General features: G+C 35.7%; 1 protein-coding gene across 2 annotated transcripts in view; it reads right to left on the minus strand.

Moving 5' to 3' along the window:
• The window catches only part of LOC115221312 (multidrug resistance-associated protein 1-like), a 73,632-nt gene that overhangs the window by 16,081 nt on the left and 41,183 nt on the right, over window positions 1–16,368 (minus strand). The window contains exons 10-20 of one of the 2 annotated variants that reach the window (XM_029791474.2): window positions 13,506–13,826; window positions 11,020–11,157; window positions 9,724–9,870; window positions 6,662–6,746; window positions 6,241–6,313; window positions 5,462–5,588; window positions 4,807–4,983; window positions 4,352–4,519; window positions 3,386–3,569; window positions 2,804–2,915; window positions 1,657–1,831 (exon numbers count right to left, since the gene is read on the minus strand). In XM_029791474.2, the coding sequence (XP_029647334.1) occupies window positions 1,657–1,831; window positions 2,804–2,915; window positions 3,386–3,569; window positions 4,352–4,519; window positions 4,807–4,983; window positions 5,462–5,588; window positions 6,241–6,313; window positions 6,662–6,746; window positions 9,724–9,870; window positions 11,020–11,157; window positions 13,506–13,826 (1,707 nt within the window). The remainder of the gene's footprint in view (window positions 1–1,656; window positions 1,832–2,803; window positions 2,916–3,385; window positions 3,570–4,351; window positions 4,520–4,806; window positions 4,984–5,461; window positions 5,589–6,240; window positions 6,314–6,661; window positions 6,747–9,723; window positions 9,871–11,019; window positions 11,158–13,505; window positions 13,827–16,368) is intronic. The other variant, XM_036511067.1, reaches the window with a different exon arrangement.

The raw sequence follows: 16,368 nt of genomic DNA on the forward strand, positions 1-16,368 counted from the left end.
CTGAACATGGATTCTGGTTAGAATGCTGACTACTGCATTATCAGTCTTGAGAGATTCTCACATGTAGCTGTTAGGTGTATAGAAGCATACACATAAATCGTAGCAGATGAGAATCATCTGTCATGGGTGCCAGAACTCCCATATCATTTGATTTCATATATATATATATATATATATATATATATATATATATATATATATATATATATATATATATACATACAGGATGCATAAAGTATTTGAGGAAATATCTTTTTCAGGTCATTGCTGCATGTTTTGCTCATTCTGTGTTATCTTTGTTTCAGAAAATAATAATGGTAGGCCCTCAGCTTACTCAAGAAATGAAGAGGCAAGCTGTTATTGTGGTTATAATGGCTGAGCATAACGATTTAGAAATATCTTGGTTTTTTTAAAAATTACCAGATCTTTCATCTTCAAAGTTTGTAAGGAGTTAGAGACTAAAGATGGAAACATATCAAAACATAAAAAGCATTCTATATGCTCTGAAATCAGAGCATATACCTGAATTTATCCAGCAAGTTCAACAGACCATTGATTACTATCCCAGAAAGTCCATGAGGTCAATTGCAAAAGATCTCCACATGGCAGAAGGAACAATCAGAAATGTTGGCCACAAAGACATCAGATATAAGTCTTATATGGTGAGGAAAGGTTACTTTGTCAAAAAAAGCAAAAGAAAATCACTACATCAGATCTAAAAGGCTCTTAAACAAACTGAAAAATCCAGCAGAAGATTTGCAAAAAGTTAACAGAAGAAATGACAGATGTATGTGTGCGTATGTATTTATGTATGTGTATACATACATACATAGGTGTGAGCTTAAGCAGTTTGCTTCACAATTGTGTCTTGGCACCAAACACAACACACCAGAACTTCTGACTAAATGCTTGAAAGCATGACTGCAATCCAATGAATAAAAAAATTAAATTACATATTTGTACACATATGCATAAATGTTGAAGTATTTTCTGGAAAGTCTTTTGGATATAGCTTTTGCAGTGTTATGTGGAATTATCAGAGAACATGAAACCTAGTATCTGTAGAAACTCAGAGTGTTTTAGTTGATGTGAGATTGAAAACAAAAACAGGTGCTAGTCTGATTCATTGATATGAACATTAGTTATGTCTTTTTGTTTTCAAGGTAGCTAGGTTGTCATGCTCTCCTTGAAAAATGTTTTCAAGATCTCTGTTCAAGAAACAGTGTAGATTTGATGTGCAGTATCTTTGTTATATGTGACTGATATTCGTATTAAAAAGATAAAAAAGAAGAAAGTGTGGTATCTTCTCCCATGCTTCAGCTTCATAAAGCCACATATACATATAACTATTTAATGTTGTCTAACAAGCAGAAATACTAAACTTAAAATCACAAGATGTAAAAGTTTTCAATTCAAATTATAAAATATATTGGTGTGCAGTAAATTCTACTTCATTTAGAGAACATATTTTTCTAGTTTGTAAATTCACACATATAAGTTTATGTATACATACTCAAGACTGATTATTGTCACAGGTGACAACATGTAGATCATTAAAAAGACTTAGAATATCATGTAAAAATAATCAAAAGAGACATGAAATGGAGGAGATATGTTGGCATAGGAAATTCTTTCTTGAAATCTCTTCTCACTCACCTTTCCTGATGACATCTTCTCTTTCTCAATAAGTTTATTTTTTGATTCGTTCTGTAGTTTACTTGGGATCACGTTCATCTGAACTGAGTTAGATTTGCCTCTACTTTTGAAAATCTTGGAGAATGGGGACGTCTTCTGCCACTGTCTCACCGAAGAATCTGCACAAGTTTCTTCCCTGCAGGGAATGGGAGAGAAAGAATGAATGATCGAAATGTGTGTGTGTATTGTTTTATTGGTTTCAGTCATTTGAGCTGCAGCAAATAATTTTCATGACTTTTTATGTTGTTTAGCCCTAGGTCAGCAGCCTTGGTTGAACAGGGAATGTTTTTTTTAATATACAAAAACACATTTGGATGAAGCATTTATATTCAAATATTAATCAGATGTATCACTGATAGTCCTAAGGAAGGAAGCTATGGAGAGAAAGCTACTATGGAAGCCTCATAGTATAATAATACCTGTATAATAATATATTATAAAAATATTTATTCACCGATTTGAAGCAACAATTTTTAAATACAAACAAATGGCTGGAAAATGATGAGCTAATCCTAGCCAGAATTGAGCCCACAAATCAACGTTAACATGGCTCCTTGCGCATCCGACTGGGCCAAACACTCACCCATTAATTACAGCCAAATTTAATGAATATATGCTTAAACTGTCTAATACTACATATAATATTTGTAAACAAACCGAAACGGCTTTGTAAGTTACAGAGAGAAAGCTACCATTTGTTTACAAATACTATATGTAGTATTACACAGTTTAAGCATATATTCATTAAATTTGGCTGTAATTGATGGGTGAGTGTTTGGCCCAATCAGATGCACAAGGAGCCATGTTAGCATTGATTTGTAGGTTCATATCTGGCTAGGGTTAGCTCAACATTTTTCAGCCATTTGTTTGCATTTATAGATTGTCACTTCAAATTGATGAATATATATTACTATGATATATTATTATACAGTTATATATATATAAGAATAAAAAAATAAAATAAAATATATACATACATATTCATATATATTTAACATATTTTTGAGGCATGATCTAGGGGTTAAGCAACAACAACACTGCTGGCCCACTTTGAGACTGACCTTCCTCCAATATATTGTTCCTCTTCTACAGGCCATAAAATACTCACATTGACTTTTCATTTTCATAGGCTGTATCAATCTCATTGTCATTCTGAACACTGTTAGTTGAGTCAATCCTTGAGTTAGACCTCTGTGGTATTTTCATATTCAGCTCAGCAACTATATACGGAAAAGATAAGTCTGAATATCATTGAATATAAACAAGATTCATCATCATCATCGTTTAACGTCTGCTCTCCATGCTAGCATGAGAAAATCTAGTTAACTTGCTCTCCTCTTTGATCGATGCAGATTTTCCAGTCAGCTTATTCCGCTTCACCCTCATTTTGCTATATGTATGTATGCATGTATTTATGTGTGTGTGTGTGTGAGGTTACAAAGTTCACCTCCCTATCATACAGCTTCAGATTATGTCCCACTACATGGCACTTGTACTACATGTGGATCCAGGCTGACCAAAGCTTTGTGAGTGGATTTAGTAGACAGAAACAGAAAGAAGAGCATTGTATGTATGAGTGTATATATGAGAGAGAAAGAGAGGAAAAAGAGAGAATGAGTGAGAGAGAGAGAGAGAGCGAGTGAGAAAGAGAGAATGAGGGGTGGATGGAAAGACTAACCTCTGGACTTACCTTCCATTGATTCAGTTGATACCTGTCTTTGAGTGAGATGAGCTTGAAGAAAGTGGGCAAATGGTCCGTTATGATCGACCAGCTCATTGTAATTCCCCATTTCTGATATTTGTCCACCATTCATGACTACGATATTGTCCACTTCAGGTAACCAATGTATACCATGAGTAACAAGGACACGTGTCTACACAGAAGGTAAGGGAGAAAAATATATGAAAAGAAAAATATTATATTTATGAATGTGTATGTTGCTGCCAAAATAATTCAAATAATGTTAGTCATGAAGCTGTTGCATTTTGATCAGCATATGAATATTTCTAATTAGACTTTTGGGGTTCTTACCTCAATAATAATTAACTTCTCTTTTTAAAACTATAGCATTTGAATGAACAGATGCTTTTATGCCGGTGAAACTTTGGGGCATCCAGATCTAAGCTATAAACTGCTAATACAATTTAATCTCACAATATGTATAAAGTATTCACCCACTCACGCACGCACAAACACATGCACGCACACACGCACACACGCACGCATGCATGCACACACACACATGCATGCGCACACACACACACACACACACAAACACTATATAAAATCCATTCTGTCTATCTGTGTGTGTGTCGTCTAGGATCTCAGGCATCCTTCATCCGATTGCACTCAAATTTGATATATAGATACCAATGACATCAGGGCAAGTATAAGTCTTGAAAAAATTACAAAAATCGATTCCAGGTGAGAATGGTAAAGCCGTGGGAACATGCATTTTTCTTTGGAATAGAAAATAGTCTATCTTTATTTCTTCTTTTGCTGGTGTCTCAAATTTAGGTTAAATCAGTGTTTCTTAAAGGGGAGGCCTATGGGACGGTCGGACAATTTTATTAATTGGGTGTCTTTCAATAATCCTCAATAAATTTTATTGGTTCATTGATAGTCCAAAGAAGCCTTATTAGCTCAGTGTCTTACCTTATTCTTAAGCAATCCATTAGGTCCAATGACTTTGTTGAAGATGTGTTTCCCAACATGGGAGTCAACAGCACTTAGAGGGTCATCAAGGATGTAGATGTCAGCATCATTGTAGACAGCTCGTGCCAGGGAGATACGCTGACGTTGACCTCCACTAAGGTTGACACCCTGAAGAAAGAAATGGATGTAAAGTGAAAAACTGAGTGATGGTCATTTGAGGCAGCTTCTGAATAATAAGCAGAATACTGGTCAGTGTATGCACTAGGTATTAATACGAGTATGGTAGTGATGATGGGGGGGAGGTGACAATGATGATGATGATAATAATAGTACTGAAGTTGATGACACTAATGAAAACGATAAAGACAGTGGTGATGATGATGATGATGAGGCCAATAATGATAATGATGATAATAGTGATGTTAATGGTAATGATGATGATGATGCTAACTCACCTTGTCTCCTATCTCAGACTCACTTCCATCCGGTAAGAGAGCAATGTCAGCTAACAAAGCACATGCTTCAACGACTTTATCATACATAGACTGGTCATACTCTTTCCCAAAGAGAATATTGTTCTTAAGGGTGTTATTCTGTATCCATGCTTCTTGAGGAACAAAGGCCACTGATCCCTGTTGAGAATAAAATTCATTCTGTTTCACTACTTCATAATTAAACACTGATTCAGTGAAATCCACGACTTTAACTGGCTGCAGCATTTTATTCGGCATTGCACGGAAATCACAGGGAAAGGTTTTAATTGATCACACTGACCCCAGTATTCATTTATGTTTGGTACTTATTTTATTATTCCCTATTTATCAAATGGCTATGTCACATTTCGATGTAAATAAAAGCAACTCAAAGAGATACAACATAGGCCACCATTTTACACTAATGGAACTCAGAAGCACACAAATACATATGTATGAATATATCTTTATTCAATAACTGTCTTATCTCCTTCAGTTATGGAGACAGAGAAGCTATTAATTATAATTTGTTACCGAAGGGTATAATACAGCTCTATAATAATAATTATAACATTAGAATGTGGAGGGGTGGGGGTGGGGACTGTCATTTTCAGGAGATGGACAAAAGAAATAATACCTGAATTTCAACTGAACCTTTTAATTTCTCCATTTCACCTAAGATGGTAGATATCAAAGAGCTTTTGCCTGATCCAACAGTGCCAACAACAGACAATAGCTGACCTGGTTTTATTTCCATATTGATACTGAAAAGAGAAAAATCAATAAAAATGCTACAGAACAGAACAGTGTGATGGTTGAAATCATAAGAAATTGTAGAAGGTGGGAAGACTAATTAGTAGTGGGTGATGGCTACATTAATTAGTAATAGGAAGAGAGAGAGAGAGTGCAAGACCTTCTCTCTTCACTTTCTTTGGCCCAGGAAGATAAGCTCAATCATGAAGCCTTCCAAATACAGCCACCACACAACTTCTTTTGCCATAGCCACCGGGCAGAGGAAAAGTATCTGATTTTCATTACTAAAGATTGTTTGATAACTGGATTTATCCCACATGTGATAACAACCATTTGATATGAGCCTAATAAATCTGAAAGCACCTGAATGAGTGCATGCCAAATGATTTTGTCACACTTTGTACGTTTTGGACAAGTTTAACTGCTATTGCTCCAGCCTGGCCATGCCTACAGAGTTTATCCTGCACTGGCATATTCCTCAGCAGCACTATAAGGTCAACAGAAGGAGGACAGTGAAATAGAGGCTAAATTGAATATCTTCCTCCTCCTCCTTGTCATTGTCATCATCATCATCCCCACCATCATCTTTTAACATCAGTGTCCCAAGCTGGCACGGATTGGATGGTTTCACAGCATACCTGAATTATGCAAAAGAAAACTTACTCCTTCAAGATGAAGCTGTCTTCATTCTCTACATTCCAAGTAAAGGTTCCATCTTTCACAGCAATGGCAAAATCTGTGGCAAATATACATAAATTAAGAATGGCAATTAACTTTGGGAGTAAACTAGTAAACAGTCCCCATATAGTGTTTGAATTATTTAGTTCTAAACGTAATAATGCTAAAACTGCTGTGAAAGAGGGTGTGAAGGGATCAGAATTATAGATGTGTGGTGTAAGATTTTGATACTAATGGAGTTTTTTTTTCCTTCTCACTATGGATAAAATCTTAATTAATTGAAATATACTGTTTCCTTAATCAATTAATTAAGTAAGCAAATATAAAACAAACATAACAACAAAATGACAGGAAAATGTGTAGAAGTAGACACACACACACAGAAATAATAGGTAATTAATCTTACCACTTCTTGTTACATATTTCACATAATCTGAAGACAAGTCAGGACTGTTCAAATATTTGTTAAGTCGTTTCATTGCTACAGTGAGCTAGAAATGGGTATAAAAAAATAATATGAAAAGTTTTGAATATGTTATTCACAGCAGTTTTCATCTGACCAATGTAAACATCCTCTCTTTACACCCAATCTTTACTTATAACTCAGATACCATACACCCGAAATTTCAGCAGTATCCAACTTATGGTGTTGGAAATAGGGCTGTGTGGTTAAGAAGTTCACTTTCCAACCACATGGTTTCGAGATCAGTCCCACTGAGTGGCACCTTGCACTGATCTCTTTTATTGTAGCCCTGGGTCAACCAAAGCCTTGTGAATGAATTTGAAAGACGCCTGTTGTAATTGTTTGTGTGCACGTGCACACACACACACACACATGCACATACACACATGCACACACACACACACACACACGCACATTTGTATACACATATATCAGTGTGTGTTTGTGTCTTTTTGTTCTGACATTACACGATGAAACAAGTACCATGGTCATAGAAGCTATGGTGCTCATTTCCAATCTTCTATGAAAACATGTCTGGCCATGGGAAAGTTAACTTGCTTAAAAACAGCTGAAAGATGGCAACAAGAAGCGTGTCCTGCTGTAGAAAAAATCTACCTGAATGATCTTCATCTGACCCATGCATGCCTGGAAAAGTGGACACTAATACAATGATGATGGTGATGATGATGATGATGATGATATATATATATATATATATATATAATATATAAATTAAATAACGAGGGTAGAAATTGATATCAATCAATTAAACCAGTGGTCTAGCACATTTAAAAAAATCCAAAGATTTAAAAATTATATTACGATTAATAAGAGGAATGACCACTAAAATAGATCCCTAATATGCTAAAGATAGACGTCAAATCATCTTACCACGAAGAGTGTGTTCTCAAGAAAAATCTCAGCAAAATGACAGAATGTAAAAATAAGCAAGACAAATGAAAAGGAAAATGAAAATTTGTCTTGCTCATTTTTACATTCTGTTGTTTTTGCTGAGATTTTTCTTTAGAACACACTCTTCATAGTAAGGCGATTTGACGTCTATTTTTAGCATATTAGGAATCCACTTTAATGGTCATTCCTCTTATCAATTGTTATATATATATATCAGTGCAGTCAAGAAGTTTGTTTCCCAGCTACATGGTTCAATCCTGCTGTGTGGTACAAGGTGGCATCAAAAAGTTCCCAGACTAGTTCTGTAGCATGCCAACAGATGGCAGCATACAGTTGCATGCATAATGAGAACTAGCAGTGACCTTCGTAAGACAGTGTGCTAAGTGACACCACTGTGTTTACTTCACAAGTTGTGAAATTTGTGTTTTTGTGATCATTTGTATTCTGTAGTCTGTGAATTTTGTAATGGACAGGAAGTTGGAACAAAGAGCCAATGTGAAATTTTGCGTTAAACTTGGGAAGTCTGCTACAGAGACATTGAGCATGCTTCGGCAAGCTTACGGTGATGAGGCAATGGGTTGTACACAATGTTTCAAGTGGCACAGGTGCTTCAAGAGTGGAAGAATGATGTCCCTGGAAGACAATGAGCAATCTGGAAGATCTGCCATGAGTGCCACCCCTGGAAATGTGAAAGAAATTCATCAGCTTTTGTGCATGAGGATCATTGTAGGAAGGCAACCAATAATGTTTTGGTTTGAGGGAGGACATTCGGTGAAAGCAACCAGAGCTGTGAAGCGTGAGGAACTGGATTCTTGACAATGACAATACACCCTGTCGCTGAGCTCTCTTCACTCATAAGTTTTTTGCCAGAAACAACATGGTATTGCTTCTGAACCTACCCTATTGACCAGATTTAACACCTGTGGACTTCCTCAAGATGAAGATGCAGTTCAAAGGTTGCTGTTTCAACACCATTGTTAAGATCCAGAGCGAATCACAGAAGCTCCTCGACTCACGTACAGACAATGACTTCCAGGCTGGATTCCAAAAGTGGCAGGAATTCTAGGACCGGTGTATTGCTGCACAATCTGACTATTTCAAAGGAAATGATGTTAAAACTTAAGTAAATAAGTCATTTTTCATTCAATGTAACCAGTCTGGGAACTTTTTGATACCACCTCGTACTATGTCTTCTACTTTAGCCCCAGGCTGACCAAAGCCTTTTGAGTGGATTTGGTAGATGGAAACTGAAAGAAGCCTGTCATATATATGTAATATATGTGTGTGCATGTTTCTGTCTCTTTGTTTTGACATCACTTGGTAGTTATAAATGCGTGTAACTGTCATAGAAGCAAGGTCATTCATTTCCAGTATTCTGTGGCAAACATATCTCCCCATGAAGAAACATTACTTTGCTTGTAAACAGGTGTGGGTTAATGGCAGGAAGGGCTTCTGGTCATAGAAAACCTGCCTCAGTGAATTCTATGCAACCCATACAAGTATGGAAAAGTAAACAATAAAAGAGTGATGATGATGATGATGATGAACAACTAACTTCCATCATCATCACCATAGGGAACCTCTACATGTTTGCTTGACCTACAAGAAATAGCAGTGAAATCCCCTGCAAAATTGCACTCCAACCAGCTTAAAAATGGATGCATTTGATAATATAGTCTAAGGTTCACTGCACATGGGAACAAGATTGTCATGGTTAGAACGTCTCCTCAAACAGGCTGACCTGAGGCTAAATAACAACATGTGACTGCTGCCATAATGAACAGCACCATTAATACTGTCACTGCCATCACCAGAAATGCAACAATCATTAACATTTCCTCCAGTCACAGCCTGTGAGTGGTCCCTTGCCCACCTAGATACAGTAAGCAAAATGTCTCAAATAATATCCCTTATAGTTTGGAGCAAAGAGGGATACATTGGGCAATGAAGTCTCTGATATGCAAGAAGAAAGGGCGAGTCAGAGCTGGAACATCTTTGACCATGGGTCTGTTCAATTTAGGGATCATCTGAAGCTAAACAACAACTTCCACTCTCTCACTTATGGTTAGCTCAAAGTTTCATACTGAACTCACCTGCATTGCCTGTGACATAAACAATGGAACCAATTCTATTGGAGCACGAAGTATGTTAAACAAAGAAAGCGAAACAAAAGCTTTCTGTGCAGTAAGAGGGTGACTGGTAGAGGATAGAGTGTACGTTGCAAATGTGACAAAGGTAACCTGAAAGAAAATCAATCAGAAATAAATTCCACAACATTCAAGCATTACAAAAAGTAAAACAAAAATACATCATCTTCTAATCAATGACTTGGTTTTCAAAATGAGAGGTAAATGTTCAACCTGCAGCAAATGTTTGCATATTACTGAGCAGGTGTCTTCATCTATCACCCTGGGCTGATCAAAGCCTTGTAAGTAGATTTTGTACACAGAAACTAAAAGAAGCTGATCGTGTATGTGTGTGTCTATATTTGTGTTTGTCCCCTACCACTTGATATTTTTTGTCCTTTTTCTCGCTCTTTCTCTTCCTGTCTTCATTTTGACCTATCTCCTCATTCTAATCATACACATCTCCCCCTACCCCATCTATCCACAAATACTACCAATACACTCTCAAATTTTCATTCACACCACAAACCCCTTTGAATGAGCAACACAGAATCCATGGCCCCACACTTTGAAATAACTAAACATGAACTACCATTGGAACTTACATACCATGTACAGGACACTTTTTTACCACTTCTATACACCGATTTACTTGAATAATGGAACTTCAACTACAATGTTTCATATTTTATTTTATTTCTACTTTCATTCTTTTATTTCCCTCTACATTCCCTATCTCCTCTTCTTCCATAACAATTCCTTATTTCAAACTCAAACATTTACCTCTATTTAACCATCTCACATTATCTCTGATGAAGGGATATCCATAATATCCCAGAAACAGCTGTAAGACTATATCTATATCTCTTTCGTTTATAAATGTCCTGGCTTTGTTATCTCTTTTTGTCTAATATATATATATGCACAAATGTGTTTGTGAGTAGTAAGTATACAGATTGGAGAAATGAATACTCAAATCATATGGCAGAATTTATGTATTCACTCACAGGTGACAAAGTACAAGAACAAATGCATACATGAAAGGGCCTCAGTGTTGAAATGAAAAGAAAAATCAACTTCAAATAAATGAATGAACCCATAAATATACAAACATAATGGTAAATATATGTATGAAACTTTTGCAAAAAGGAAACTAATTTAAACCCAAGCTTAATTTTCAAGATCAGACTTTGGGAACTGAGCAGTTGTTGATAACTCTAGCCCTAAAAAAAGGTTTAAACATTTTAAGCATTCATTTCTTACCGCAAATGGAGTTATTGTACTTAAAAATGTGCTGACAGCTGTAACATATGCTGCTTTACGAAGCAGTGATATTTCTTTCTTTCGTATCTCATTGATTTTCTTTTGAAGTGACTCTTCCCAGGCATACAATTTGATTACCTAAAAATAATAGAATAAAAGGCTATTGAAAAGGTTGCAAGATGCAACGAAAATGTTAGGAAAATAAAAATAAGAAATAAGTGGAAATTTTACCGTTGAGTGTGTTAGGGTTGACTCTCCCCAGACACAACAGAATATGCTTCAACACACAAACTCATATAAAGAATCTTGCAAACAAATCCAAAAACGAAATAGAATAAAAGAAACAACCTAAACAATTAGAGAAGTTGTTGTCAATAAGATTACAACTTTTGGGGGTTTTTAAACTTATCTATCAAACAACTTTGTCATTTTACATTCACTTTTCCATGATATCAGGCATTACACAGATCATCCAAGTCAGTTTTTATTTGGAGTTGCTGTCCTCCTAAATGTAGGAACATCTTGCTCATAACTTTCAACTTTGGAAAGGTTTCTATGGCTGGATGCCCTCCCTATAACCAACCACTTCATAGAATGTATTGTCAGAGCACAGTCACTACTGAAGACCCTTATGTATCCTTTTGTCTTTTTTGATTTGGTCAGACACCATGAAAGTCTCATCCCTGGCAAGATTAAAGAGGGTCTGCTCTTTCCAGCATTGTAGTTGTTTATTCATTCTTTTCTTTTCTCATACAATTAGGTGCATTGAAAAGGATATTTACTTCTTCACTTTGTTTTGATCAGTAGTATAAATATAAATGTTCCACAAAAAATTGCAATTTTACAAAATTATTCCCACAATCAAAACACTGGAAAAGACAAAATATTTAATGATGTTGTGACAAACCAACAAGGATACTATTAGATAGTTGCTGGACTTATTAGAAATAGTAGCTGAATTTCTTTCAAATTACATCCGAAGGTCATAAACAAGTAAAAACATATCAGACATTGTAATCTTAAATGTTATTTTGGGATAAAAGACAGGGTGGTCATAAATGGAACATTGTTGAATAATAAAGACAGATAAATTGGATAACAAAATCCTAGATGCAATATATTTAAAAAAAAGACAGCCAAAGCTGGAAGTCCCTTGATAATAAGTCTGATTAAACTTGGCCCTGAATAAACAATACTGTGATAAGAGGACCTTATTTTCACAAGTGACTTGACTATGACAAATAAAATGATGAGTTGTTGCTATTAATGTTGCTTCACAGTATGAGAGGAAAATTGATTTTTTCAGGTATTTTTGAATGAATTAAATATTCAGAATGGTAAACAAGTAGTGAGGAATGGTCAAGACAATAGAAGAGATTCTTTACCACTACTGATGTTAATCTTGTCACTATTTGTTCTGATTCTGCAATAATTGTAATTGGCTTCACATTTTTCATACCTGAAGACAATGTTCCTCTGAAGTCAGTGAAGTAGCTTGCACAAGTTAGGATGATATATTCTGAACAGCAATTGGACTGGATTAGACTATTTTGGACCAAAGAACTGAGTTTCAAAAAACAAAGTGCCTGATATAATACATTATTACTGACACCACATGTGCTTGGCTTACATCAGGAGTGAAGAGCCGTTTAAGTATCAGGAGCCAATTGTAAGTGCCTGAAAACCAATAGTTGCGCAGTTGTAATGATAAAAATAATACACTTTTAATTTGAAAATACATAAGTATGCAACTTTAAAGAATGGTACCACATCTAAAGAGTCCTATCTACCCTACATTGTCTCTTTTTTGATATATTCACGGACACCAGAGAAGTTGTCACATATTTTATGGAATTTTAGAGACTTCATCAGGGGAAAATTTCAAACCATAATGCAGGCAAGATTTCACCCACAATACTTTTTGGATTGTTGTTTAAACTAAGCTAAGATTGATTGAACAGCCTTGATCAAAAACATTTGGGACCCTTTACCCTTTATTTCTGTTATTTTAAGATAGCAGCAGAGTGAGTTGAGGGAAATTCAGTAGCAATTTCTGACAGGTTTAGCAACTACACAGAGGCTAATTTCTTAATTCCAGGGTGGATATACTGAACAAACTCTCATTAACTACATACTCTCCCCAACAAGAGATTGGTCTTGTATTTAGTAAAAAGAAATAAATGTTTGATCTGGTAAGAAATAAAGACCAAAAGAAATCAAAACTAACCAACAAACAAGGTACCTCTACATGGTGACTCAATGTGCAAGAAGTAATAGCCAACTCTTACCTAAATCATACTTTCCTGACTAAAAAAAATAGTATAGAATAACATTAAAAGATGCAGTCCTAAATCCCTCTAAAAAAAGGGGAGGGAAAGCATTTGATCATGAGTCTGCCTAATCAATCAGGGTCTCACATTAAAGAAGAACAACAATGAAAGTAAAAGCTAGCCAAAAGTTTTTAAAAAATTAATGCAGTAACCAACCTTGATTCCGTTAAGAATTTCATTCATTAATTTAATACGGATGTCTTTACTTTTCATCTGTTGTGCCTGGTACATTTTAATTTTTCCCATCAAAATACCATTGACTGGGATAAAGAACACGAGTAGAACAAGTCCAGCAAAAGCTGAAGCTCCAAGTTGTTGATAAAGCAAATAAAGGGACAGAGAAATCTGGATTGGTGAGGAGATCATTACATAGAGGAAAGGAATTGCTTCTTGAAATCGTGAACAATCAATAGACATAGTGTTCACAATATGCCCCATGGACATTGTTTGACGACAGGCATTGTTGAGGGTCAGCATCTGTAAACAAGAGTTAAATGGTATAATATATGACTATAGACAATAACAATGACAAACAACAAAAATAAACAACAGATTATAACTGAAGAGCCACTAAAAGATACGGAAAGAGAGTCATTATCTGAAACACTGAGGGATTCTCGATACAAGCCATAGGGGAGCTGCAATACAAAACCCCCAAGGGCTCTTCGACATGAGTTACCTCACTCAGGCAGCTCTACAGCAATCAAGGTAACCTCCACATCTAACTAGAAATAGCAACCAAATTTCCTTTAATAACACACTATCTTCATAAATCAAATAATACATTGTTTCAGTAATTTAGACCATAATATGCTAAAAGAGAAGATGGTGACAGCTAGAATGCATTTGACCATGAGGTTGTTTGATCCTAACAGACCTGGGGCTAAACAATAGGAGCATGTCTTTTCTTTCTAACTCAGTAGGGTGTGACATGAAGATTTGACTGCTCTTTCTAGTAGGTTGAGTGATGATCCTAGTTAGCTTATATGCTTTGCATTTACATCTAAGTGAAATGTGTCAGCAGAAATCAACAGGCATTCTGTGACTGGTGAGATCAATGTGGTTGATATTCTTAAAACAACTACAAGAACAATTTGAGTGAGGATTGCAGAGATTCCAGAAATCTATTCTGAGGAGAAAATATGGGGCAGATTGACTAATGTGGGACAAGGAGGCGAAAACACAGTACGATAGACATCACCAGGTGAGCTTGGGCAGCAGAAGCATAAGATCTGACAACTGTATGGAGCAGAGGCTATTGTGGTAGCATAAAAAATAGTGTGAAGAACAGAATGTTTTAGAGGCAAAGGTTGGAAATGTGTTGATGAATGCCTTCCAATTAGTTGGATGATCTTTTGGGGGTAATGGGGTCTGTGAGGTTTCTTATGTGCAATAGCACCATTCCAAATCTGACAGTAGCAAAGTATCTTTGTGAGTTTAACTCAAGCTTTTTAAAGAGTTAAAAACTGTTGGATTCTGAAATAATTTCTGGCCTTAAAGAGAAAGGCCAGTGTTTAGATACAAAGTACATAGGGCCCAAGTCATCAACAGCATTAAGTTGTGATCCTAACCAGAATACTATTAAGCTCTTAATGGCTCAGTTCACCCAGTTGCAAATAGGTACCATATTGTGTTACATATATTTCACAATTGTAAGCAGCAGTAACATTATGAATTTGCTGAGTCTATTTCATCAGGTAGCAGTGCTGAGTTCAATTCCACCTGAAGTAAAATTTAGCCCCTGACAGACCAGCATCCTATTCAAGAGAAGTTTTATCTTACATCCGCATCTACTTAATGTAACATCTGCATAATAATAATAATCACACCACTGCCAACAACTAAACACCACCAACAATAATGGTTTTTGATTTAGGCACAGGTCCAGTGATCTTGAGGGGAGTAGGTTTAGTTGATTAAATTGATCGCAGTACTTGACAGCTTCTTTATTGACCTTGAAGGAATGAAAAGCATAATTGACTTTGGTGGATTTAAACACAAAATAAAAGAAACTGGAACAAATACTGTAAAGCATTCTGTTCAATGTTTTAATGGTTGTGAAAATCAACAGTGATTTCTAACAAAGGTGAAAGGCCATAAAGTTGGTGGGAATAATCAGTTGCTTGATTCAACAACAGCATTTGATTGGTACTTTATAAAGGATGAATGGTGAGGTGAAACCAATAAGATATGAAACTCAGAATTTAAAGAAACATGATTTCTTACACAGAAACAAGGTCACAAATTATATCAGTCCTAATTTATCAGGTACTTAATTTTACTGACACCAGAAGGTTAAAAGACAAAATCAAACTAAATGTCACTTTAACTCAGGATGTAGGTCCCCTACCTAAATATAATAAATCTCATCATTGCCAATCCATATAAGCATTACACAGGTGTCAGACCACACATTTAATGGGGAGGGTGGATGTAAAAGGGTCCTAGGTTATGACTGGTATTTATCTTATTGACCCTAGAATGACGAAAAGTAAAGTCAGCATTTGAGGGGTGAAGATTTAGTTCTGCTATTTACTGCATGTATAATAATAAATTCTAACATAAACCACAAGGTCAGAGTTTGAGGGAAAAGAACAATCAACTACATTGATTTCAGTATTTGGCTGGTACTTAATTTATTGACAATGGATGTATGAAAGGGCAAGGGAACACCTCAAAGAGATCTGAACTCAGAAGTCAGCCATATCAATTCCAATATTTGGTTCTTTAGTTTCAACCCCAGAAGGATGGAAAGTAAAGTTGACTTCAGCAGAATTTGAAGGCAGACCATAAAGAGCTGGATTAAATATTGCACAGCATTTTTTTCTGATGATTTAACAATTCTGTTTTAATATTTGGCATAGACACAAGCTTAGAAGTAGATGGAAGAAGTGTAATTGATTTAAACCAATCACAGTATTTGAATGATATTTTATTCTGTCAATTCTCAGATAAAAGACAAGTTTGGAACCAGGAACATAAAAAAGATATAACCGAATATTAGTATTGCACTACCAAT

Source organism: Octopus sinensis, linkage group LG18 (genome assembly GCF_006345805.1).
Source record: "Octopus sinensis linkage group LG18, ASM634580v1, whole genome shotgun sequence".
NCBI lineage: Eukaryota > Metazoa > Mollusca > Cephalopoda > Octopoda > Octopodidae > Octopus > Octopus sinensis.